General features: G+C 43.9%; 2 protein-coding genes and 1 non-coding gene across 3 annotated transcripts; all 3 read right to left on the bottom strand.

Annotated features, from left to right (window-relative positions):
- Positions 1–335: 335 nt before the first annotated feature.
- On the bottom strand, positions 336–13,999 carry CMTM2 (CKLF like MARVEL transmembrane domain containing 2). The gene is made up of 4 exons (XM_021705623.1): positions 13,730–13,999; positions 13,426–13,584; positions 977–1,078; positions 336–563 (listed from the first exon to the last, which is right to left on the bottom strand). Exons 1-4 carry the CDS (start codon positions 13,997–13,999, stop codon positions 336–338), a joined length of 759 nt encoding a protein of 252 aa, XP_021561298.1.
- On the bottom strand, positions 10,634–10,740 carry LOC123323333. Its single transcript, XR_006539336.1, has one exon. It is a non-coding gene; the product is annotated as a U6 spliceosomal RNA (small nuclear RNA).
- A 509-nt stretch (positions 14,000–14,508) lies between the features above and the next one.
- On the bottom strand, positions 14,509–26,791 carry LOC110594153 (CKLF-like MARVEL transmembrane domain-containing protein 2). The gene is made up of 5 exons (XM_021705624.1): positions 26,701–26,791; positions 26,213–26,568; positions 23,238–23,396; positions 16,641–16,739; positions 14,509–14,895 (listed from the first exon to the last, which is right to left on the bottom strand). The coding sequence occupies exons 1-5, from the start codon at positions 26,789–26,791 to the stop codon at positions 14,509–14,511; spliced, it is 1,092 nt and encodes a 363-aa protein (XP_021561299.1).
- Between the last annotated feature and the right edge of the window lie 107 nt (positions 26,792–26,898).

Here is a 26,898-nt window from a genome sequence, read left to right as displayed (position 1 = left end):
CTCTTGTTCTCCTCTGGCCCTTTTGGCTGATCACTGTTGACAGCTAGTGTCGCCCACACTGCTGGTCCCCCAAACCTCGTGTGCCCTGTGGCAGGCAGGTGCCCCAAGAGGCCCAGCTCTGATCTTGCCCTCTGCACCAAAACACTCAGTACCTTTTGTTGAATGAACAAAATAATGTTTACGTCAACTTTAAGCTTTAAAATCCATTTAAAGAGGAATTTCTTTTCCAAGCAAAGGTGGTTATTGGGATGGAAAGGAAAAAACCATTCTAGAGAGAAGAAAAGACAGACAGTGGACATATGTTTTGTAGTAAAACACGCTGTCGCTCCTTCCTGTCATTTCTTGCCTCCCTTTCCTTTATCCTTGGGCTTTTCTCCTGCCTTTTCTGGTGCCTTTTCTGGTACATTTTCCGGTGGCTTTTCTCCTTCCTTTGGCTTGTCAAACTTTTGCTCCTTTCCTGCAGGGGGAATCAGCGCATTCCTTCTGACTCTCTTGCCTTTGAAATGTTTTCTTTGAAGACACATATCGATTAAGGCGAAAAGTCCAGCCACGCCAATAAGGATCTAGAAAACAGAAGAAGGAACTTTTGCTTTCATTCCAAAGCAGGCATAGTCTCTCCTTGTTTCTAATTAGTCAGCAGGTGCTGGTTAACACATCCCTTGGTTCCCCCGGAGACACTCCGATTTTGCCCCTCCCCCAACCTCAGCATCCCTCTCTTAAAACCCAGCCTGGGTGTGGCCCATTGGCTTGGGGATCAAGGCAGCTAGGAGGAGGAGGCCCTTAGCTCAGCTGGCTCCCTGGACAGCATCTTTATTTAAGTGGCTTCTTCTTTGGAAACATTGACCAGCTTTACTTTTAAACTTTGCACGGGTCCCAAGATTTTGTGAAAAGAAAAGAAGTCCTTTCCTTAAGTCAGGGGAATACACCCATTCTCCAGAAGAGGTGATTTCTGGAGTTCCCAACATGAAAGACTCACCACAGCAATGAAGTAGTGCATGGGCATGGTCTGTCGGCTTCTCACAGCTATGACTACAGCCCCCACGAGGAAGATGAAGGCAAACAGGTCATTGAGAAGGTCCTGAAAGCGTGGGAGATGGGAGAGTCAGTCTCAGCCAGAACCAAACCCCCATCAACACCCAGCCTGGCATTGCTTCCTCCAGAGGGGATGGTTTCCAAACTTCTGCCTAATTGGTTTTGTTTTGTTTTTTAAGATTTTATTTATTTATTTGACAGAGAGAGACACAACGAGAGAGGGAACACAAGCAGGGGGAGTGGGAGAGGGAGAAGCAGGCTTCCCACCGAGTAGGGAGCCCCATGCGGGGCTCGATCCCAGGACCCTGGGATCATGACCTGAGCCGAAGGCAGATGCTTAATGACTGAGCCACCCAGGCGCCCCAAACTTCTGCCTAATTTTAAAAATATATATGTGAAGATAAATATACATCAGCTGGGTGGACATGCTCTGGTCCCCAGGGCTGGGCTCTTTGTGTTGAGACCCAAAGCTCAGGCTGCTTAACTGCCTTCATGGGCCCCCTCTGCTGCCATCTCCTCTGAAATCACACATTTAGTGGCTAGTTATTTCTTTCTTTTTTTTTTTCCCCTCCAATACTCATTTAAGTAAATGCACATCTGTTCAACTTAATGGTAAGTACAACCCTCCATCATCTTTCTGCTCTCAGGGCCAGCTCCCCTCTCTGGATCCAGAGTGGGCTGTATCGCTGGCAGGAGGGTCTGTTGGATTCTGGCCTCTCTGCTTGGGAGCCTGGCAGCTGCCTCCTCCACCCCTGCCCCCACCCCCCTCCTGCCTTACTTCCTAGACACTCTCTTCTTTGCAAGGCCACACCACCTCCTCCATCATCAGCCTTCCTTTCTATCCCTTCTGGCCCCAATCTTAACCTTGCCCTATACTTACTTCCTTTACCTTCCTGAAAATGTCCAGAGGTTTCCAGCTTGGGCAGAGGGCTGCTTTCCCTGCAGGTACCATGCACGGCCACTTCCCGGCGTAGCCAAGCTTAGAGTTGGCCAAAGCATGGCCCTTGCAAGCCGGCTTCCTCCGCCATCACTCGTGCGGTGATGGTAGCCCAGAGTCTGTGGACCCTCTTCATCATGTGGGCAACAGCCGACTCGGCAGCCCTGGACGAGGCCCACCCTTCCCCTTGGTTTCCACGATGCTGTTTTTCTGTTAATTGTCCTTCCCTGGCTACTTGTTGTGGGCCTTTTCTTTTCTTTTTCAGGGTTTTGAATTTTAATACATTTCAAACATACTATCCCCACTCCCACCTCCAGCAGCCATGAACCACTGAGATTGAACAGATGTTAACATCTTGCAATATTTGCTTAGAGCACTAAAAAAAAAAAAAGCCAGAAGTAAAACTTTGTGGAGCCACAGGGTCACCGCTCTAGCCCTTTCATGCCTGTCGCTCAGAGGCAGCCACACACATTGGAACTAATGGGTACTTTTCCCAAGAGTGTATTCATATTTTCCTCCATATTATATATTCACAAACAGTATATACTATTTTATGTGTTTCACAAATTTAAATTTAAATAAAAGATATCTTCTAGCATTGGCTTTTTAAGAAAAAGATTTTATTTTTTATTTATTTAGAGAGCGCATGTGCATGCACGGGGAGGGGGGCAGGAAGGGAGAAGAGGGAGAGAATCTCAAGCAGACTCTGTGCTGAGCGCGGAGCCTGACATGGGGCTTGATCTTGCAACCCTGAGATCATGACCTGAGCTGAAATCGAGTCAATTCCTTAACTGACTGAGCTACCCAGGTGTCCCAGCATTGTTTTTGTTTTTGTTTTTAAAGATTTTATTTATTTATTTGAGAGGGAGAGAGAGACAGAACGAGAAAGCACAAGAGCAGGGGGAGGGAGAAGCAGACTCCCTGCTGAGCAGGGAGCCGGATGTCAGTCTTATCCCAGGACGCTGTGATCATGACCAGATGCTTAACCAACTGAGCCACCGGGCACCCCCCCCCCACCCCCAGTATTGGTTTTTTAAACTTAACAAAGTTTGTGAGATTTATCAATTTTGAGAAATACACATTGAATTCATAAATTTTAACTGATGTATGCTATGAATAAACCAAACCAGAGACATTAGGTTGTTTCTACCTTTTAGGAAATTATTATTACAAACTCTGCTGTGGTGAACACGCTTGTCTGTGTCTTCTGTGCATATTTCCTCCTGGTATGAATCAGTAATCGAAAATCTCCCAGGGGCACCTGGGTGACTTAGTCGGTTAAGCGTCTGCCTTCAGCCCAGGTCATGATCCTGGGGTCCTGGGATAGAGTCCTGCATCGGGCTCCTTGCTCAGAGGGGAGCCTGCTTCTCCCTCTCCCTCTGCCTGCCGCTCCCCCTGCTAGTGTTCTCTCTCTCACAAATAAATAAAATCTTAAAAAGAAAATCTCCTGGGGCGCCTGGGTGGCTCAGTCGTTGGCGGCTGCCTTCGGCTCGGGTTGTGATCCCAGGGTCCTGGGATCGAGCCCTGCATCGGGCTCCCTGCTCGGCGGGAAGCCTGCTTCTCCCTCTCCCACTCCCCCTGCTTGTGTTCCCTCTCTCGCTGTCTCTCTCTCTGTCAAATAAATGGGTAGAATCTTAAAAAAAAAAAAAAGAAAGAAAGAAAGAAAATCTCCTAATGAAGAAAAGCCCAGAACCAGATGGCTTTACTGGTGAATTTTACCAAACATCTAAAGGAGAATTAACACCAATCCTCAAGCTCTTCCAAAAAATCGAAGAGGAGGGAACCACTCCCAAACTCATTTTATAAAGCCATCGTTTTCCTAATACCAAAACCAGAAAAGGACACTACCGGAAAAGAAAATTTCAGGCCAATCCCTGATGGATAGTAATACGAAAAATCTCAGTAAAATGCCAGCAAACCAAATTTAGCAGCACATTAAAAGGATCATTCACCATGATCTAGTAGCATTTATCCTTGGGATGCAGGGATGTTTTAAACATATGCAAATCAATCAATGTGGTAGGTCACATTAGTACAATGAGAGAAAAGAATCATATGATCACCTTAATAGACAAAGAAAAAAGCATTTGACAAAATTCAATATCCATCCATGATAAAAACTCTTTAACAAATTAGGCATAGAAGGAACATATGTCAACATAATAAAGACCATACATGACAAGCCCACAGCTAACATCATATTCAATGGCGAAAGGTTGAAAACTTTTCCTCTAAGATCAGGAACAAAACAAGGGTGCCCCCTCTTACCAATCCTCTTCAACAGAGTGGGAAATCCTGGGTAGAGCAGTCAGACAAGAAGAAATAAAAGGTATCATCATATCCCTGATCTCATTTTTCTATTGGTTTTAAAAATTTTCTTTATGATGGCTTCTGTTGTAAAGTTTTAATTTTAACGTGATACATAGTTTCTCCCTCTCTCTCTTGCTCACACACACATTCCCAAGAACATTTATTAAATATTCAGTTCAGTTGGTTTATAACACCACCTCTGTTATATACCAAGTTGCCATATGTATGTAGGTTTGTTTCTGAGTTCTCTTTTTATTCCTGTATTCGTTTTCTCAGGCGACCTTAGCAAAATACCACAGACTGGGTGGCTTAGACAACAGACATTTATTTTCTCATTGTTCTGGAGGCTGGAGGTCCATGATCAAGGTGCCAGCATATTCAGTTTCTGGTGAGGGCTCTCTTCCTGGTTTGCAGATGGCTGCCTTCTTGCTATGTCCCCACATGGCCTTTCCATGGTGTGCACAGTGGCATGGGGAGGAGGCAGGGGGAGAGGGAGGGAGGAGAGAGCTCTCTGTTGTCTTTTCTTATAGGGATACTAATCCTATTGGATCAGGGTCCCACTCTTATGATTTCATTTCATCTTAAGTATTACTCTAGAGGCCCCATCTGCAAGCTTAGTCACTCTGGAGGTTAGATTTCAGCCTATGAATTTTGGGGGTACACACTCAGACCATAACAATTCCATTAGTCTTTTTGTAATCCCTGAGCTAATACCAAAGCTTTATAGTAATTCCAATATCTTGTTAGATGAGTCCATCCCTGTCAGAATTTTAGAATCACCTTGTAAAGTTCCAGGAACAACCTCTGTCAGGTTGAAATTTCTACTTAATTTACGGATTACTGTGGAATAAACGGATATCATCTTTATGATAACAGTTCTTCAGATCTGTGAATGTGGTGTATTTTTCCATTTATGTAGAGTTTTCTTTTATGTCTATTAATAAATTATGATCTCTGTGTAAAGTCTTACACATCTTTGAACAGGTTTATTCTAAGTTTCTTCTGGTTTCTGTTGCTGTTTTAAATGGTTTCTTTGAGAAGTCACATTTTCTCATTGTTCGTTGCTGGTATTCTGGAATGATATCGTGTGGGTCTCTGGTTGCCCTGTGGCACTCAAGCAGTTCTGGTAATTTCACTGTAGATTCTTTTAGATTTTCTATGTGGAGAATCATATTATCTGTGAATGATTCTAGTTTTTTTTCCCCTTCCCAATTCATTCACTTTTTTTCTTGTTACGTTGTGACTAATTTAAGATCTCTAGCACAGTGCTGTACAGAAGGATGGATAGTCGGCATTGCTAAGGAAATGCTTCCAAAGTTTTACCATGAAACGCAATGGTTATTGTTGGTTTGGGTAGGTACTTACTAAGATAAGGATGTTCTCTTTTAAAGTAGTTTGCTAAGAGTTTCCTAAAAATTAGTACTGAATATTACTAGTTTTTCTGAAGCTCGTGAGATGACATGGTTTTCTCCTTTAGATTCAAGATTGTAAATTAATAGAATTTTGCAGATTAAACCATCTTTGCATTCCTGACACATACCCTGCTTGATCATGATGTATTGCTTCCTTATGTATCCCTTGATTCAGTTTGCTTATATTTTATTGAGGATTCTTATAGCCACATTCAGATAAGCTATATATACTATACTATATATACTTTACTTTCCTTATAATGTCTGGTTTTAAGATCAAAAGCCTACTAGATAATACAGCATATTATCAGGCCTTTAAAAAGAGAGAAGAAAAAAGGGACAGACCAATGAAACTGAATGTATAGTCTAGAAATAAAGCCTGCGTCTGGGATTTTAACATTTAACAAAAATGCCAATTAAAAACAGTGGGGAGAGGGGTGCCTGGGTGGCTCAGTTGTTAAGCGTCTGCCTTTGGCTCCGGTCATGATCCCAGGGTCCTGGGATTGAGCTCTGCGTTGGGCTCCCTGCTCAGCGGGAAGCCTGCTTCTCCCTCTCCCACTCCCCCTGCTTGTGTTCCCTCTCTTGCTGTCTTTCTGTCAGATAAATAAATAAAATCTGTAAAAAAAAAAATCAGTGGTGGGGTCACCTGGTTGGCTCAGTCAGTTAAGCAGCTGCCTCTGGCTCAGGTCATGATCCCAGGGTTCTGGGATTGACCCCCATGTCAGGCTCCTTGCTCAATGGGGAGGCTACTTCTACTCCCTCCCCCTTGAGCCTCCCCCCACTCATGCTCTCTCATTCTCTCTCTCGCATGCACTCTCTCTCCCAAATAAATAAAATCTTAAAAAATATAAAATCAGTGGGGAAAAGATACACTATTTAATAAATGAATAAATTGAGTGATAAGGTAGAACAACTGGATAGTCATCAGGATATAAAGCTAGAGGGGCACCTTGGTGGCTGAGTTGGTTAACTGACTCTTGATTTCAGGTCAGCTCATGATCTTGGGGTTGTGAGATTGAGCCCCACATCGGGCTCTGCACTCTGCTTAAGATTCTCTCTCACCCTCTCCCTTTGCCCCCCTTTGCCCCCCTTCCCCACACACCCACCCACTCACGTGTATGCCCTCTCTCTCTTAAAGAAAAAAAAGGATATAAAGCTGAAGTCATGGTTCATACCATATACCAAAATGACTCCAAATTAATTTTTTTAAAAGATTTTATTTATTTATTTGAGAGAGAGAGAGAATGAGAGAGAGAGCATGAGAGGGGGGAGGGTCAGAGAGAGAGACAGACTCCCTGCTGAGCAGGGAGCCTGATGTGGGACTCAATCCCAGGACTCCAGGATCATGACCTGAGCCGAAGGCAGTTGCTTAAGCAACTGAGCCACCCAGGCTTCCAGAATGACTCCAAATTAACCAAAAGATTTAAATGTAAAAAGTGAAACCAGTGCCACATGGAAACATGGATGAATTTTTTATAACTTGTTTTGCTATTTCTTTTTGAGTCAATTTTATGTTATATTTTTTACAGGAAATTATTATTTAAACTTTTCCAATTTATGGGCATAAAAATTCACCTTTTCCCTGTAATCTTTAAAAATCTCTTCTTGATCTTTTTTTTTTTTTAAGATTTTATTTATTTGAGAGTGAGGGAGAGAGAGCTTGAGCACAAGCAGTGGGGGAGGGGCAGAGGGAGAAGGAGAAGCAGACTCCCTGTGGAGCAGGGATCCCGATGCGGGACCCAATCCCAGGGATCATGACCTGAGCCGAAGGCAGATGCTTAACCAACTGAGCCACCCAGGTGCCCTCTTTTTGATCTTTATACTAATATTTTTCTTTGTTCATTCTCTTTTTTTCCCCCCCCCTTGGGATCCACCTACTTTATTAGTCTTTTTCAAAGAACTAGATATTTTGTTTTATTAGTCCTCACTATGGATCTTTGTTTCCTATTTCATTAGTTTTAGCTCTTATCTTTGGCATTGCCTTCTTCTTAATTCCATTGTTTTATTTTGTTCTGGTACCTTCTTACGACTATTAATTTTCAGTCTTTTCTAATTATATAGATTTGAATTTGAATAGTTTAGGGACATTCTACAGATAGTATCTGTGAATACTACATAGATACTAAATCCTCATATGTTGGGGGAACACACTAGATTTCCCCCCAAACACTTGGGGATTGAGTTAAATTTTACTGATTGATTTCTAATTATATTACGTTGAAATTAGAGAATATGTTCTGTATGATAATTACTTATTTGTTATTTATCTACATTTACTTTGTGATGTTATTGAGGATAATTTTTTAAGATTTTATTTATTTGAGAGAGAGAGAGAGAGAGTGCACAAAGGAAGAGGGAGAAGCAGACTTCCCGCTGAGTAGAGAGCCCAATGCAGGGTTCCATCCCAGGACCATGGGATTATGACCTGAGCCGAAGGCAGACAGCCAATCGACTGACCCACCCAGGTGCCCTGAGGATAATTTTTTTTAAAGATTTATTTACTTATTTGAGAGAGAGAGCATGAGCAGGGGAAGGGGCAGAGGGAGAGGGGGAGGGAGAGCGTCTCAAGCAGATTCCCCGCTGAGTGCAGAGCCCAACCTGGGGCTTGACCTCAGGAGCCTGAGATCACATCCTGAGTGAAAATCAAGAGTTGGACATTTAACCAACTGAGCCACCCAGGTACCCTGAGGTTAATTTTTATGATTGTTCCAAGTGTACTTGAAAAGAATATATAGCCCGTTCTGTTGGGTATAGGGTTCCATATGTTCTAGGTATGTCATTGGATTGGCTATCAATTGCTGAAGGAGGCATGTTAATCTACCACTATGGTTGCTGTTTGCAGCATGTTGTTGTTCTTCCTTATAAATAAGTTCATTTTTGTTTTTTTATATTTGGGGGCTATCTTGTTGGGTACATACAAGTTCAGAATTACTATACGTGGTGATCTTTATAAACTTAAAAAAAACATAAAATTGGCTTTTAGTTAGTATTTTCCTTTTATTATTTTTTCCATCTCTTATAGCTGGATTAAAAAATATCTATTCTTAGAGTCCTCTGTCTTTTAAGTGAAGAATATAGTCCATTTATATTTGTCACCATTTCTGATATATTTGGATTTATTTCTGCCATTTTATTTTATTTTTTCTATTTAACATATGCCACATTCCCCCTCCCCCCTTTTCCCTTCTATGAATTAACTCTATTCTCTTTCCACTCTTTCCCCTCAATAGGTTTGATGTTATATACCCGGGAATTCTATTCTTTAGCAGAATACAGAATTCTGTTTTAATATGTTAGTGTTAACATTATTACCAAATGTCCTTCCAAATCAATGACTTTTAATTCTTATCATACACCACTACCGTGGTCTTAACCTGTTACTATGTTGCTGCTGCTTCAGTTCTACCTTGTTTTAGTGTTCTCTCCCCACCTCCCAAAACTATTAATATATTTTTTAAAACCCCAATGCTGTCTTAATGTTTATTTAGGTCAATCCACACACTCACTAGGCTCTTTGCTTACTGTTCCTTTTTTACATGGCACACATTTCTTTTTGGTTTAATTTCCTTCTTCCTGAGGTACATCTTTTAGTAGTTCTTTCAGTGAGGGTCAGGAACAAGAAATCGTTACATTCGTTGTTTAAAAATATCTTTATTTTACTCTTGCCACCTCATCCCTTTAAAGAAATTATTCCAGTGTTTTCTGGCCACTGTTACTGCTGTTGAAATATATGAAGTTAAGTCTAGTAGTTTGAGGGTTTTTGTTGTCTTTGGTTTTGTTTTGTTTTTTTTTAAGGTAAGTTGTCTTTTGGTTTAATTTTAAGTTTTCCTTTGTTTCTGGGGCCTCTATGACATGCCTAGGTGTGGTTTTGTGTTCACTTATTTTTCTTGGTACACCTTTGAGGATTCATGTCTTTCATTAAATCTAATATTAGTTTGACCACCTCAGCTCTTTTTTGGTCACTATTTACATGTAGTATCTTTTCCCATTTTTACTTTCAACTTATTTGTATCTTTGGACTAAAGTGAGTCTCTTATGTTCATATTTTTTTTTTAAGATTTTATTTATTTATTTGAGACAGAGAGAATGAGAGAGACAGCACATGAGAGGGGGGAGGGTCAGAGGGAGAAGCAGGCTCCCTGCCGAGCAGGGAGCCAGATGCGGGACTCGATCCCAGGACTCCAGGATCATGACCTGAGCCGAAGGCAGTCGCTTAACCAACTGAGCCACCCAGGCGCCCTCTTATGTTCATATTGTATCAGTTTAAAATGGATCATTTAAAAAATCCATTCTGAAAATCTCTCAGAGAGTTTAATCCATGTGCACTTAAAGTAATTACTGATAAGGACTTATTTCTGTCATTTTGATGTTTGTTTTTTATATATCATATCTTTTTGTTCCTCAATTCCTCCATTATTACCTTCTTCTGTGTTTAATTTTTTTTGTAATGTACCAATTTCATTCCCTTCTCATTTCTTTTTCTATACATTATTTAGTTAATTTCCTAGTGGTTACCTTGGGGTTACAATTAATATCTTAAATTTATAATAGTCTAGCTTGAATTGATACCAGCTTTGCCTCAGTAGTAGACAAAAGCTCTTACTGTTATCATCACAAATTATATCTTTACATACAGTCCCATTAACATGGATTTATAATTATTGTTTTATGCATTTGTCTTTTAAATCATATCAGAAAAAAGAAGTTACAAACCAAACATACAATAATACTGGCTTTTATATTTACCTATGTAGTTACTGTTATTGGTGTTCTTTATTCTTTTATGGCTTCAAGTTACTGTCTAGTGTCCTCTCATTTGAGCCTGAAGGACTCTCTTTAGCATTTCTTGTAGGGCAGGTCTACTAGCCACAAACTCCCTCAACTTTTGTTTTATCTAGGAATGTCTTAATTTCTCCTTCATTTTTGAATGATAATTTTAAAAAAAAATATGGAATGCTTCGTGAATTTATGTGTCATCCTTGTGCAGGGGCCATGCTAATCTTCTCTGTATTGTTCCAATTTTAGTATATGTGCTGCAGAAGCGAGCTCTTGAATGATAATTTTTTTAAAAGATTCATTTATTTATTTGAGAGAGAGCGCATGTGTGAGCAGGGGGAGGGGCAGAGGGACAGAGGGAGAGAGAGACAGAAAGAAGCACACTCCGCACTGAGCATGGAGCCCAATGCGGGGCTCAGTCTCATGATCCTGAGATCATGACCTGAGCTGAAATCAAGAGTCAGGTGTTCAACTTACTGAGCCACCTAGGTGCCCCTTCAATGGTAATTTTTTTAAAAAGATTTTTAAAAAGATTTTTTATTTATTCATTTGAGAGGGAGAGAGAGCGAGCGAGTGAGAGCACAAGCAAGGGGGAGGGTCAGAAGGAGAGGGAGAAGCAGACTCCCCACTGAGCAGGGTGCCTGATGTGGGGCTCAATCCCAGGACCCCATGATCATGACCTGAACTGAAGGCAGACGCTTAACCAACTGAGCCACCCAGGTGCCCATTGAATAGTAATTTTTGAAGGATAATTTCAATTTTGAAGGGTATTGTATTCATTTCCTGGATCTTTTTATTCTGTCCTCAGAATGTCTTATTCTGTTCTTAGGGCTCTGTTTATATCTTTAATTATTTTAAGTGTATTTCTTATTATTTTCAGACAGCTCTTCTATTAATCTCATATTCTCAGGGTTTTAATCCTCCCATTTGTTTGTTTGCTGATTCTCGATTCTTGGACATGGGGATTTTAAAATCAGGTGTCTTGTAGTTTTGGACTGTGAGTTCGTTCTTGGCAAGCCCTCTGCCCCCACCTGTCCTGTGAGAACCTCTTTATGCTTTGACTGGGACTTTGCATTTGTTTCTGTCAGGAGTCCCAGGGGCATCGTCAGAACATGATTAAGTTAGGATCCGATATTATGCTAATTCCCAGGCACAATTTTTCTAGGCTGCATGAAGGTTTCCAGGATGAAAGTTGTTAACAATTCAAACCAAGTCCATACAAAATTCAGGCCCAAGGTTTCTATTTCTCAAGGTGGTCTTTCTTTTCTTTTCTTTCTTTTCCCACTCAAAGCTCAGACAGAGGTGAACATGGCTTCTTGTTCCTTTGTCTTCTCTGCCTGTCTTCTCCCTGTCTTTGCAGGGTGCTGGCTTATGCAGGGGTCTCAGTTCTGAATCCCCATCTTGCTCGGGACCAAGACCTCACCTCCGCTAACTGAAGAGTGTATGCACATCCACACTCTTGCTTCCTGGGGGCAATACTTCATGGGCCAGTCCTACCCACAATCCAATAGCGGACTGAGCTCCACTCCTGTTTTTCATTTCTGGCACTTGTGTGTCTCCTTTTTTTTTTTTTTTCCCTGCCGGCTCAGCCATTCAGCTACCGCAGTTGTGTTTACATTTTCCCTAGTAGTTTTAGATAGGTGCAGTAAGAGGATTTTCAGGGTTTATTGATTCTTCATTTTGCTGGAACTAAAAGTATCTTCTCAAGTTCCTTGGCTTTCCCTTTACTTTGTCCTCTGCTTATCCCTCTCCCAAGAGTCTTATTTGGTCCTCTTCTCCTTTCTCCCTATATTGGGAGTCCTCACTTACACTGTGGAGACCTATGAATCCCTGGGCCCCAGTCACTTTTGATAAGGAAGCAGAACTGAGTGCAGTTAGGGACTCAGAATCTACGGACAAAGCTGGGTTTGAATCCTCTTTCTGCCACTTACTAGCTGAGTTACCTGGGGGTACGTGATTTGGCCCTCCTGAGACCATTTCATATGCAAGGTGAGTGAAACCCTGAGTTTAGTGCCCTGGAGGTACACTGTGAATGTGCAGTGAGATGGAAGTTAGGTGGGTGCACTCTGTGATCACACAGGTGATGGCCAGGGATTCAAGGCCCTGAGTCCTCAGGCACAGCATCAAGCACTTTGCATTTATTTCTCAGGCACAATCGCATGAGAGGTTATTACTGTCCTCATGTTACAGATGAAGGAAACAGAGGGCACAAGTGTTTGGGTAGCTTGCCCCACTCCCGTTCCAGTGGATGACTGCTTTGGGCTGAACATCCTTTTTTTTTTTTTTTTTTGAGAGAGAGAGAGAGACAGAGAACATGCGCATGGAGGAGGGGCAGAGGGAGGAGAGAGAGAATCTTAAGCAGGCTCCATGCCAGTGCAGAGCGCTACAGGGGCTTGATCTCACAACCCCGAGATCATGACCTGAGCTGAAATCAAGAGTTAGATGCTCCACCGACTGAGCCACCCAGCGCCCCTATGCTTAACATCCTTTACAGGGAAAGTCACTGGAGATCCAAGACTGCTTTAGAAGGGATTTCTTTAAAATTCTCATTTTATTTTACTGATTTATTGGAAGATTGGTTTTCTTCTTTGAATCCTGAGGATGGGGTATGTTCTGGGGTGATCTCTCCACACTCAAGTGTGAGCTGGCACAGAAGTGGGAGGAACAGCTGGTTGCCATACAGCCCCTGCTCCCATGGAGAGCAAAGCTTCCAGAAAGCAAAGACCTCTTCCTTTGACCACCAGATAGGTAAGAAGCCCACCCCGCCCCCAACCCCCAAGCTGCCTTTTCTACCTAACTTCAGCTGCCCCTCCCCTGGCCCACCTGAGGTGCTGAGCCCATGCCCTGGGCACTAATGTGGAAGGTGGCGCATGTCTGTCTGTTCAGTCACTTCCAGGTACCAAGACACACGCATGAATGCACCCCAGCCGCAGGCACTCCTCACCTCCTCTCACTTACAGAAATAGGCCACAGGATGAAGGGCATGTATCTGTTGATGGCGAAGGTGTAGATAATGAAGAAGAAGCAGAAGACGGACAACTCCATGGTGATGATGAGTGTCAGGAGAGGGTGCACGGTGGTCCCCGTGAACATTACCAGTGCAGCTATTAGGCAGCCCTGCTGGGAGACATGCACCTGAGCTACGGCAGAGGGCTCTCACTGGCTCTACAACCCTTCCGGAGCCCCTTTGGAGCCTGCTCCTTCTCCCTCTTCCCATCGCTGGACCCCCATCCCCCCGCCCAGGGGTACCCGACCAACTTACCAAGCTCAGGATCTTGACCTCAGCGTGCCCCATAACCCAAAACTCTTTATTGCTGTCCTTGAGTTCCCACTTGTAGCGGCGACACCCCTTCCTCGTGCCCACTTCATCCTTGGGCTGCACTGACTTTTCCTTTTTCTTGGGCTCCTGGTCTTTCTTGTCTTGGGGTTTGGGGACCGACGACGGCGGAGGGGGCGGGGGCGCAGCTGCGGGGGGCGGGGCCGCCGCGGCCGTCGCGGCCGCCGCTTTGCCCTTTTTGCCTTTGTCAGCCATCTTTGCGTGGGAGTTCTTAACTTCTCACCGCCTGCCCGATCTCTCCTGCTGTCCGCGGACAGGCCTGGCCTCTGAGCGAGCCTGGTGCCCACCGACCCGCCCAGAGGTCCCGCTCAGCCAACGGCCAGGAGCCGGCGAAAGCCAACGCCTGGCGCTTCCCCGCGCGCCGCGTCTCCTCGCGCCGCCTCACCTGGCTCCGGGCCGACCCGGTCGCACCGCGAGGACCCCAGTGGGTGCCGGGCCGGCTGCCTCCAGGGCCGCCCAGCCCTCCTCCCCCCAGCCGTGGGCCGGTCGCGTGGGCGGAACCCCCGCGGGGTCAAGGCCCTGGCCACGGCTCCCTGGGGCAGCATCGTCCCGCGCCGCGCCAGGCGCAGCGGCCGCGAAAAAAGGTAGCTCGACTTTTACACAAGGCAACAGGAGGGAGCAGAAATGTTCCCGATTTAGCAGCCCTGATTTTATGATCGCATGTGGGCGGGGATAGGTGACAGCATGCAAGCTCAGTGGGGGGATTAGCGGGAGGGACGAGGCACAGACGCTCCTGTCCGCGAGGGTGGCAGCGAGGATGCCCGTGAGGATGGTATCGTGGATGTCTTCGAGGATGCCTTCGAGGATCCCCGGGAGGAGGTGCGCCTGGCAGCCGAGGTGGGGCCCTGTGTGGGTGCTTTCGCAGGTGCCGCCACGGGTGGTTTCGAAGCTGCCGGGGTGGGTGGTTTGGAGGATCCCGGCGTGCCCGCTTTCCCGGGCGCCGGCGTGGGTCCTGACTTCTTGGGTTCCAGGAGCAGGGAGGAACTGCTTTCATATTCGAGTCCCAGCATTCTTCTCATTTTATCCGTTATCTTCTTGGTGACCATAATCCCATCCAGGATACACACGATTGCCGCTGTGAGACACTGGGTCTGTCAGACACAAGACACGGGAAGGAAAGCCCGGGTTATTCTGCAGCTCAGCCGCAACCTGTCTTCCCTATCCCATCCCAGGGGACGGGGGGCTGCAGGTGGCCGCTTGTCCCCTTCTGACCCAGCACTGCCTATTTGGTGTCTGCCTAGCTGACAGCTGTGGCACATTCTGCGATTCGCAGAGCAAGGGATTTTGGAAATGGTGGGTTTTGCTGCCAGTAATGACCTTGCCAGATGCCTGAGGCACCAGGAAAGGACCAGAGAAGAGTATTGGCTGTAGGAGGCTCCAGATAGGTATGAGGTCCTGAGAAGGCCCTTCAGTAGGAAGAACTCCTGGGCTTTGTTTGAAAAGGGCAGGAAGGAGTTCCCAAGGGGACCAACTGGGAGGAAGAGAACTTGGACAGGGGTCTCCAAGGAGTGTGGTGTGGCTGAGACCTCTGGAGCTGGTGAGGGAGGGGGCAGAGTTGAGGCTAGGAAGTGCAGAATTTGGGACTTTATTGAAAGGAGAGATCAGGTGCCAGAGTCAGAAAGCCCACTTGCAGTAAGCCATGAGGTGAAAAGGACTGGAGGAGGCAGGGACACCAGTGGGGTGTGGTGGGGGCTCCTGTCATCCAAGTAAGAATTGATGGGGTCCAGATGGTGGGAGCCCCTGGCAGGTAGGAAAAGGCTTGGTGTCTGAGTTAGCAGATGGGGACCAGCAGTGCATAGCACCCAAGATTCTAGGTGCCTCCCAAATCCTGCTGGCTCTGGATGTTTCTCTTCACCGTCACTTAATCCCTGGATGCTTGAATGAACTTTCCCTAGGTAGGTCTTGCCCCAGCTAATCTGTGGGCTCCTACAGGGATAAGGGACTCTATCCCCAACACTAAGCCTGGGCCTGGCACAATCTAATGGGATTGACAAATATTTACTGATTTCAAAGAAGTCAACCTTTTTTTTTTTGGATTAATTTTTGTTCCCATTGCTTAACTTCTTGAACCAAAGTCTCACCTCCCCACTTCCCACCCTCCATCTTCAAAGCATTTAATCTGCCATTTCTTGTGCTCTTCATATGATGAGCTTGTCCCAGGCTTGTGAGCCAGGGCAAAGTATTTAACCTCAGTTCTCGTATCTGTAAAAATGAGAATTGTAAAAATTAAGTCAGAACATGCCTGGCCATGTGTGTGGCACATGCTGGGAGCTTCCTTGCTTTTCTTCCTTCCTTCCTACTGGGCCATTCACTTTTGACAATGTACTTTTTTTTTTCCTATTCATGTGCTTTTCTTTTCATGTGCTTTTAAAATATAAATCTCTAGTCCAGAAGAGTCAAAATCCTATTTATGGACAAGAACACCTTGTTGCAACATTTCAAAAAATAGTGTGTACATTTCTCGAAAGGGAAGTTTGTACCTATTTGGCGAATGAGTATTAGAATGAAGATTTTCATGAGTTTAGAGTTTATGCAACTTTACATCTTGACGATGGTCTGCTAGTTTCCCTTTGAAAAGAGTTTTGAAATACTGATTTTTTAAAAAAAGATTTATTTATTTATTTGAGAGAGAGAGAGCAAGTGGGAGGGGCAGAGGGAGAGGAAGAGAATCTCAAGCCGACTCTGCGCCAAGCACTGAGACCGATGTGAGGCTCGATCCCATGACCCTGAGATCACAACTTGACCCGAAACCAAGAGTTGGACCCTTAACTGACTGAGCCACCCAGGTTCCCCTGAAATACTAATCTTAAAGGGGGTCACGAAGTTTTCGACTTACCCCTCCAACATAGAATAAGTGCCTTCTTTCCATTTCTTGCATCGCCAAGATGGCAACTATTAAAAGGAACACAGCTGTAATAAAACTGTTGACAAGATCCTGTAATACAGAATTGAAAACTGTCAACTTTATGTGAAAATGTGATTTCATAAAATATTTAAATTGGTCAATTACCCATCTAAGGATGGATGTCTTTTTAAAACTTTCCCTTTGATTAAATATTAAGAGGAACCGTTAGCAAAATTCTTGCATCTTCCAAGACATGAGTTTATGTGATTTTAAGGTCCTGGATAGGACTTTGTCAGCAGAAATGGGTTTAATTTCATTAAAGAGTGCCATTAAAAAAAAAAACAAAACTGACAACTTCCCCATTATATTCTCCTTAAAGGGCATAAGAAAGTGAGCATGAAAAACACCTAGAGGTATGGGGTCCTACCCGAATTGGACCTCCATAAATATGATTTTTAAAAATCCTATTATTTTAAATTAATGTAAATTCTGCATTCTATTCCATAATATACTTTTTAATCTAAAATTGAAATTTAGGTTAGCACTTTACTAATTTAATTGCATTCCCAAATCTGTAGGTAGAGCCAATTCTCCGGCAGTTAGTTGGGTACATTTATTCTGTGGGTTCACATATCCCAGGGAGGCAGGAACCCACCTGAGGAGCAGGCCTGGTATTCTAGAGTGAATGCCTGTGCTGTTGACTTTTGTTCTTTCCTAAGAAATGGCTGGAATTGAGTCTGCCCTAGCATCTGTGGGCTGCCTTTGTCCCTTCTTCTGGATTCCAATACTGGGTTCTTTAACTGCTAGCCCTAACTGCAGCTTTGTGTGCTAAATAAAGGGCGAGGATGAGTAGAGGGGGCCACTCCTCAGGATAAGCAGAGGCTGGGCTTTGGTAATAGAGCAATAATGGAAAAGTGGGTACTCAGTGTGTCCATGGCACTAGTGTGGGGAGGGTCAAAAGCTCAGGGTGATAGAACCATGATATGGCCTGGATATCTAATTGGAACATTTTAAGTCCTTAAGTCTTGATGTCTTGACTTGGTAGCGTCAGCCTGTCTGGTGCACCTTCCCAAATCTAGCAAGGAGCCCTGCCACCCAGTGTGCAGAATCATAATGGCTCTGATAGAGCTCTTCAATGTGCTCAGTATTTCCCAGTCATTATCTTATTTAACCCTCACAAACACCCTCCAGAGTCAGTATTGTTATGATCCCTGTTTTAAGAGGACATAGCAGAGGCTTAGAGAGGTTTATTAAATTGCCTAAGATTGGGTATCTGCCAAGGAGGGGAGTCAGAACTCCTCTTACTGTTGCCTCCCATCATCCCCCTAGGTTGGAAGTGCAGCATCCATCTTGGGCATTTTCTGTGGATAATGGGTCACGGAGGGTCAAAATGGTATGGGACGTGTACAGTGGGAGTGTATTTTGTTGATGAACTCTTCTGGCCTGCCAATTCCTAGATGTGTGACCTGGGGCATGTTTTATCATCCCTCTGTATCAACATGTTCATTTTAAATATGGGGATAGTGATTGGGATTCATTGGGTTGATCTGAGGATTAAATGGTATAATGAATCTGAAAATACCAGATAAGTGCCTGGCATCGAGTGGGTCATGAGTGCATCAGAATGTGCACTTGCGATATCTGCCTTCAAAATGTACACAGTTGGTAAACTTTCTGCAAACTTCAGGTGTTCTTCCCATTGAGATTGCTGAGCAAGGAGTCCTATCCTTATCATGGAATGTGACTTGCCTCATGGAGGGGCACTAATTATTTGGACACCTGGTGGGTAACACTGGGGGGGCAAGGAGCAGGGCTGGTGAGGGTTAGAAGTAAGATCCAGCTGGGTTCTGTGGGCTGAATGAAAAGTCTGCCCACAGTAGGGCAGGTACAGCGGTTTACAGTTTTGCAAGAAGCTTAGTCCTTTAGGATTATGTAAACCAAGATAGTAAAAAAGTGTGAACAAGGACTCTTACAACTAAGAAATAGGATGTAAACTTTTTAAAACAAAAATTAACTAGCTGTGGCCATAGGTGGTTGAGAATTTAGATGAAAGCCAATGAATAATGATAATACTAATAAATCAACTGTAGACGAGGCTTCGCTAGCCAATCGTTGACTCCCTGTCATAATTCCATCTCCTCACTGGAATACTAGATGTTCGTTTACTCTGTCCTTACTGTAATTTACTCTGGTCCTTGCTCACAAGGAAGTGCTCTCCTGAACTGTCCTTTGGAGCTAATGTTTGCCTTATATCTAACATTCTCTCATAGATCACACTTCTTGAGCACTTCCTGTGTGTCACATACTGTGCCAGGGTGTTAATCTCATTTGATTCTCACAACAAATTATCCTTATCCTCAATTTACAGATGGCTAAAGGAACATGCTTGGGGTTGCTCAGCCAGTAAGTGGCTAGGACCCTCTGCAGCCTGACTTGAGTGTCCAGAGGCCTTCTCCGTGCTACACCACCCCCCTCCCCTGGCAGATCTTTTGCCTTAGACACATCATTGTTGTTGGCCTCATCTTTGGCGGGGGGGGGGGGGGGGGGGGAGGGTAGTGAGAGATATTTTCTTCCTGATGGAGTAAAATTGCAGCTGAGCCTTGTCATGTGCCATCTTTACTTACCATCTTTTTCTTTCCCCCTTGACTAAATACCCTATTGACTCAGGTAGCCTCCTCTGACTAAACTGAGAGATGGATTTGTTACTTGACTGTTATTTTTCCGTAAAGCACCCAAATTGCTGAGATAAACTAGTGTAGAATTTTAACTGGGAAAGAAAAAGATGCTTTAATGGTGAATGCTTATTTTTAAAAATCACTGAATATTAGAAAAAAATTTGAACATTTACAATTTGTTTCACAAAATGTGGTATTTGTAACAAGAATTTATAGATAATAAACATTATATAGTATTCAGCTAGCTGCAACTCCCACTGATTCCATTTCTGCCTGGAGTTCTCCAAACATGTGACATAGCCTGATCAGAGATGACCAGAACTGTGGTTTTTCATTAATCTTATTTGAAGGGGGACATTCTAAAGCTGACACTTCCTCTTTATAAATGTAAAGATATTGCTGGTAGTTTGGGAATCATCACTTCTGTAGAGTTTTTGTTTAAAATGTTTAATATGTTCTTTTTTTTTTAAATTGCTTTCTATTGGCAAAAACATCTGCTTGATCAGAACTGTTTCTCTGACCATATTGGATAATATTTTTTATAATGTAGGAGTGTTAAAAATATGGGCTATTCAGAAGATAATTACAATTCATACTTTCCTTGGGTATTTTGACAGATGACACTAGATTCATGGGTAAAATTGATAATGAAGTCTAGAAATGAAGACAGTGACCCCACCATGGGTGGGCTAAGGAAAGCTGTATCCTCACTAGATGTGATGCAGGCCCAGGATACCAAGTCAAGGGCTGGCTGAGAGGTGGACCCATGGGTATCAGAGTCACTGGCATAGTCTTCACAGAAGCAAGAAGATGCACTTGAGACTGGAGTATGGATCCCCCAGCCCAGGCTCCATCATCTCCCCAGAGAAGGAGGCCTTGCCAAAATATGGTCCCAGAGTCCATAGATCTCAGCAGGTCTGTACGTGAGGCTCAGCTCTCTGCTGAGCATCTGAAGCCCTGATTTATCAAACTTTCTATTTCCCTGCTGGGAGTTTTCATCATTAGCCCCTTGCCAGACAAAAATGGGAACAGAGGAATAAGGAACTCTGTACTCCTGGGAGCCTTTAAGGAAACCGCCACTTAAAATCAGTACTCCTTACCCTAATGCTCTACCTTGGGGGCACAAACCATCTTGCCAGGAGAGAGGGGCTGTGCATGCTGGATGCCTCCAGTGTGTGGGTGGGTCCTCGAGCCTGTACAGAGCCCTAAAACAGGGACAGTCTGTGTTCTTTGGCTTTCCCCCGTCCCACTGGGTCCCAGGGGACTTCTGCAGCATGATGCCAACACATCTCCAAGTCCACCTACTCTCTGAAGTGACAAGCAGCCCTCTCCTAGGCACCCAAACTCTCCCTAATCCAGCACAATGCCTCCCCTGCCAAGGCCTTCCTGTTACCACCCAGTGGAACTACCCTTCTGAACAATCTCATATGTACACGTCCTTCACCTTACGGAATCTGGAAGAGAAGACTAGAAAGGAAGGGACAGGATAGGAGAACACAGTTTTGGATCCTTTTTTGATGGGTCTTTTTTTTTTTTAAAGATTTTATTTATTTATTTGAGAGAGAGAGAGAGAATGAGAGAGAGAGCATGAGGGGGGGAGAGTCAGAGGGAGAAGCAGACTCCCCGCCAAGCAGGGAGCCTGATGTGGGACTCGATCCCGGGACTCCAGGATCATGACCTGAGCCGAAGGCAGTCGCTTAACCAACTGAGCCACCCAGGCGCCCTGATGGGTCTTTTAAAAAACCTTCCAAATCCATTAGATCACACACCATCTGACCAACTGTGTTGGTTAGTATGTGGCTGCTTGGTTATATGTGCTGCTAGTCAGTTGTGCCTCAGAATAACTGAGCAACCTTCATAGTTTTCCAACTGTGGAGCTCCTGGGAGCTCAGCAGGCACGTCCATGTGAATCACGCTTTGGGGCTCCTATAGTCATCCAAAGGGAAGAGAATGCTCTGACCCAAGGATAGAGGTAGCTAAAGGGGGCCTGGTTTTATCAGAGTTGACCGAAGGCCTGCAATTCTACAAAAGTTGGCCTGAGCTGTCTGTGACCACTGTGAGAACAGTTCCTCTCATAGGACCTTTCTGGTTCATTCTTAGGAGCCCCCAGTTCTTGCCTTTGTCTGAGACACTTCCTAGATATTCTCCCCGGACCCTACATCAAAGCATGGTGCCTTGAGGCTCCATCCAGCCCTCCAGCTTTATAGCAGTGGACCTTTCCTCAGAGGGCTCTAGTCCACAGCTGACCTTGGTGCTGTGGTGCCCTCAGTCACCTACCCTAAGGACCTGTACCCGCCCTCCAGGCTAATCTGTTCATCTCTAGCTCTATATTTTAAGGAAACCACGAGGAGACAGGAGAAGATACAGAGAACATAAAATTTAGAGAATCCGAGGAGGATAACAATGAAGGGAGGATGGAGACAGAGAAACCATTGTAAGGCAATAGGGCAAAAACTCTGGAAGGAGTTTGGGTTAGAGCCAGGCCTGAGTTTCCAAGTGACTGCCTATGGCCATGAGCAACTTCATCTCTTTCATCAGGTCTTCTCATCTGCTAAACTATAACCACACTGGGTTGTTGTGAGGATTAAATAAGGCAACACATATGAAAAAGTATCTGGCACATACTGTGTGCTCAAAACGGTTCATTTACCTTCCGTTCTTGAAAATCTCCACGGATAGAGATTTTAGTTTCCCCTCAGAAACCTCTTTATCCTTATAGCTCTCCATAACTAAGAGGGTCTTCCATATGTCCAATTAGACTTGCTCATATTTGGCTTTGTCTGCTTCCTGTTGCTCTGCACTCTGTGGGATAAAGAGAGCTCAGCAGCTTTTTTAGAAAATCCCTCACACGCTTCAAGAATGTATTTTGAGTTTAGCTCAATAGCAACCAATCCTACCTTAAGGTTAGAAAAAGGTACTGTAAGGAAGTGGGATGTGGGAGAGGCCTGACCTCTGAGTTAGGATTGTTCACAGTGCAAGATAAAATGGTAAAAGCCATCTAACTACTTTATGGGGTCTGATGGACACTTTGTAAGTGAATGTTTGCTTTTGCTTTGTGCTGAGCATTGTGCTATTTGCTTTAAACACATTTAAGTGTTGCAGGAACCCTATGGGGTAGTTATTATGATCACCCTTTTCCTTTGCTGAATTTCCTAGATGGGGAAACTGAGGCTAAAGTTCACACAGCTAGGAAGGTGCCAGGGCCAGGAAGTGGGCCCATGTCTGTATCTGGACAGAACAGTAGTTCTCCAGTCTGCAAGGATACAGAACCTCAGGCTCCACAATAAATAGGATTTCTCTGAGACCTGAGGGATTAGCTTCAGGAATTTTTCAGTTGGTAAAGAATATGAAGTTCTGGAAAAAGCTACTAAATAAGGCAATGCAATGTCTTTTCTTGAATACTCCACCATGTGGCACCTCTTTGGGAGTATGGACCCTTAATATCCATGAAAAGATTGACTCCTGCAATCTTTCAGGGTGTGGGTGACAATTTTCTACAACTTCGCCATGCCAACTCTTGCTTATGCAGGGGAGGAAATGTTTATAATGTTAGAATAGCTACTGTTTGAAAAGTAGAAGCATGTGCTGTTTTACAAGCAATGGATGAGAAGTGTGTTTACCTACTGAATATACTACCTGAAATTTTCTTTAGGACAAGCTGCAAAGTACCATGTGTTTAGTGCCATAATGAGATGGAAGCAGGTGTGTGTGTTGGTTGTGCTATGGACAGAAGTGTCCAAGGAATCTTTCTGGGTGTTAGGCTAGTTTCTCCCCTAGGACTAGGGCAACACCCTGTCACAGCTCAGTTATGTTCTTGTCCAGAGAGATAGCTCTTTTGCTTTCACTTGAGGAGAGACTTTACTCTGGGACCGAGGGCAAAGCTTATATTTGAATTATGAAAATAAACACTTACAAGTAAGGGCCAATCTAAATTAACCAGCAAGTGCTGAAGGGTTAGCATATATATTAGAATAAAAAAAAGAACGATGCAGATTTCCAGAACTGTGATGGCTATAAACGGCTCATTGGCTCTGGCAATGACAAAACAAACTAATGCTCCTATGAGAAGACCCTGCAATAAAAGAAACAGGATTTATTTTAATGCACACAGGCTAGGAAAAAACAAAGCAAACCCATAAACTGTTAGAATGTAATCTGATTATATTGCACTTGCCTGTATTGTTTTGTACAGACATTTTATTTGTAAAATTTCTCCTATTTCGAAGAAATGAAATAATACACGGAAATAATAAAAGTGCACATTAAGTATAGAAGAATGAAAAATAACTCCAGTCTGGGGCACCTGGGTAGCTCAGCGGTTAAGCGTCTGCCTTTGGCTCAGGTCATGATCCCAGGGTCCTGGGATCGAGTCCCGCATCGGGCTCCCTGCTCAGCGGAGAGCCTGCTTCTCCCTCTCCCTCTGCTGCTCCCCCTGCTTGTGCTCTGTCTCTCTCTGTCAAATAAATAAATAAAATCTTTAAAAAAAAAAAAAAAAGAAAAAGAACTCCAGTCTCTTTCTTCTCCCTCAACCCAACACTAGTCTATCTCCTGAAAAGTAACTACTGTTCACAATGTTTATTTCATACTGGAAAGAAGTATATACAAGTAGAATAAATATATACTGATTTTGATAGAAAGAGGTAGAGCTCCAGTTTTCTTTTTTTCTAAACAGTGCTGATTATCCCAACATCATTTATTGTGAAACACCAGTATTTTCCCCGCTCATCTGAAATCCAAACTTTATCATGTACTAAATTCCCAGGTGTATTTGGGTTTCTTTTGAGACTATCCTCTTCCATTGAGGTGCTGATTTCTTCTCTAGTACTTCTGCAATTATAGGCAATTTATTTTATATTATTGTCTGACATAGTCCCCCTTTCAGTGCTCATCCTCAGATTGTATGTGTCTCCCATGTTTATCTTGGTCAAGTTCCCCAAGCTAAGCCTGTTGGCTTTTTATTTTATTTTATTGATTTATTTTTTAAAGATTTTATTTATTTATTTGACAGAGAGAGAGACAGCGAGAGAGGGAACATAAGCAGGGGGAGCAGGCTTTCTGCCGAGCAGGGGGCCCGATGTGGGGCTTGATCCCAGGACCCTGGGATCATGACCTGAGCCGAAGGCAGACGCTTAACCAACTGAGCCACCCAGGTGCCCCAGCCTGTTGGTATTTTAATTGGGATTTCATTTAGCTTCTAATTTTGAAAGATTAAAAGATTTACTTTTACTATTCAAGAACAAAGTATATCTTTCCAGTTATTTTTAGTAGTTTTGAAATAATCTGAGTTTTTTGAGTTTTCTTGATATAGGTCTTTCAAATTTATTTCATTTAATCTTAGTTTACCATTTTGATTGCTGTTGTAAAGAGAAATATTTTCTTCTATTTTAAATGCTTGTTTGTTCATTTCTACTAATGAGTTAGTAGAAATTATCTTGTTCTAACTTGTTTCACAGTTGATTTTGAGTTTTTTAGGCAGTGATATCAGCTGAAAAAATGATATATTTTGCCTCATCTTTTCAACTGTTACTTATTTTTCCTAATTGTGATGATTAGCAGTTCTAGAAAAATACTGAATAATGGTATTGATGAGGGCATCCTCTTTGTTCCTCATTTAATGGGAATACTTCTAATGCTTAATTATATATGATGCTGACTTTGGGGTTTATTTTTATAATGTCGATAAAATATCTATGTATTTCTATTTTATGGATCTCTTTTTTTTTGCAATCAGAGATGAATGTTGAATTTTGTCAAATGTATTCTTTTCCTTATTTGATATAGTCTCCTAATTTGTTCTCCTTTTACCTATATTTTTGGTTATTTTATTTTTTTTAAAGATTTTATTTATTTATTTGAGAGAGAGAGAGAATGAGAGAGAGCACCTGAGAGGGGTTAGGGTCAGAGGGAGAACCAGACTCCCTGCCGAGCAGGGAGCTCAATGCGGAACTCAATCCAGGGACTCCAGCCAGGATCATGACCTGAGCCAAAGGCAGTCGCTTAACCAACTGAGACACTCAGGTGCCCTATTGTTGGTTATTTTAATAGAGTCCTAATACTGCATCATCATGATGTATTTTTTAAAAAGTACTGAATATTTTCTGCTAATATATTAATACTTGTTGCTTTGATACAAGTGAGATTTCTATTTTCTTTTTCTGACTTGGTCAGGTTTTGGTATCAGTGGTATACTACTTTGAAAAAATAATTCAGAAGGGCTGCTTCTTTCTCCATTCTTTGAAAAAGTTTCAATAGTATCAGAATTACATCCCATGGAAGTTTGAAAGAGTTAATGTGTAAAAAAGTCTGGCCCTGATAAATTTTTGAAAGATACTCATTTGATTAGTTCTCATTTTCTTGTGTTTACATTGGTCTGGTTAGGGTTTTCTCTATTCTGGGGTTAGTTTTGGTAATTATATTTTCCTAGAAAATAAACTATTTCTTTCAGTTAGGTTTATTTGTTTTGTAAAGTACTCTTGGGGATCCTCAGTTTCTTCATCCTTTGTGATTATTTTCCCTGTCTGGTGTCTAAATATATGTTCTCTTTTCACCCTTTTTTCCCCCTATTATACTAGCCATTGGTTTATCAATTTTGGTCAATTCAATTATTTTTGTTTGCTAATTTATACATTTCTGCTCTTCACTGCTTCCCTAATTCCCTTTGTGAGGGAAAACCTGAGAAATACAAAGTAAGACAGGAAAAACAGTGCTGGTTTAGTAGTAACGGTTGAGTGTGGGGAGGAGCAAGGTGAGAAGGGAGGAAAGATGAGGCAGAACAAACTGGCTGGCAAAGGGAAGTAGGGAAGTCGGGAAGCTTTTGGGAGTTGGCGCCCCCTGGGACTCACTCCCCGAGGCCGCACCCACCCTGCATCACCAGCTCTCTCTGCTCACCAGCCTGAAGATCTTCAACATCCCCGTGGGCGAGAAGAAAAAATGCTTGAAGCTGTCCCTGAATTGGAGCGGGACTAGGGCCCGTCCTTCAGCACGCTTTTGGATGGCGGCCTTCTCCGATTCGCTCTTGGGCGCCTGGGTGGGTGTCCTTGAGGTTGCACCTTGCGGCGCACCGGGTGCTACGTTCCTGGGTTGCGCGGACGGTCCTGAGCGTGAGGGTGTCCCCGGAGCTGCGGCAGCCCCTGGGCGTGCGGGAGCTGAGCGTGAGGGTGTCCCCGGAGCTGCGGCAGCCCCTGGGCGTGCGGGACGCTGCTGCTGTTCCATGCTCCCTGTGGGGGTCCTCGTGGTTTTGGCATCTATGGTGGGCCCCGGGGCCTGGCTGTCTCAGGCTGGCCCTGCCGTTTTGAGGTTGCCGCCGCCGGCAGGCTGGACCCTGGGAACCAGCGGCGTGCCCCAACGGCTGCCGGCCTCCTGTCCCTCGCGCGCACCCAGCTCTCGCTGCCCACGGACAAAGCTGGCCCTCCAGGCACCCTTGTCGCCATTTGGGATGAGATGCCACTGCCTAGCCTGGGAACTCATTATCCCTGCAACTCCACCCCTCCATGCTGCCAGCCAACTAGGAAGGGGACTCTCTGGAGACCATTTAGGGCGGGCCAGGTGCATTCTTCTCTGCCACCCAGGCCCAG

Source organism: Neomonachus schauinslandi, chromosome 16 (assembly GCF_002201575.2).
Source record: "Neomonachus schauinslandi chromosome 16, ASM220157v2, whole genome shotgun sequence".
Lineage (NCBI taxonomy): Eukaryota > Metazoa > Chordata > Mammalia > Carnivora > Phocidae > Neomonachus > Neomonachus schauinslandi.
This window is presented reverse-complemented; position numbering and strand designations above follow the sequence as displayed.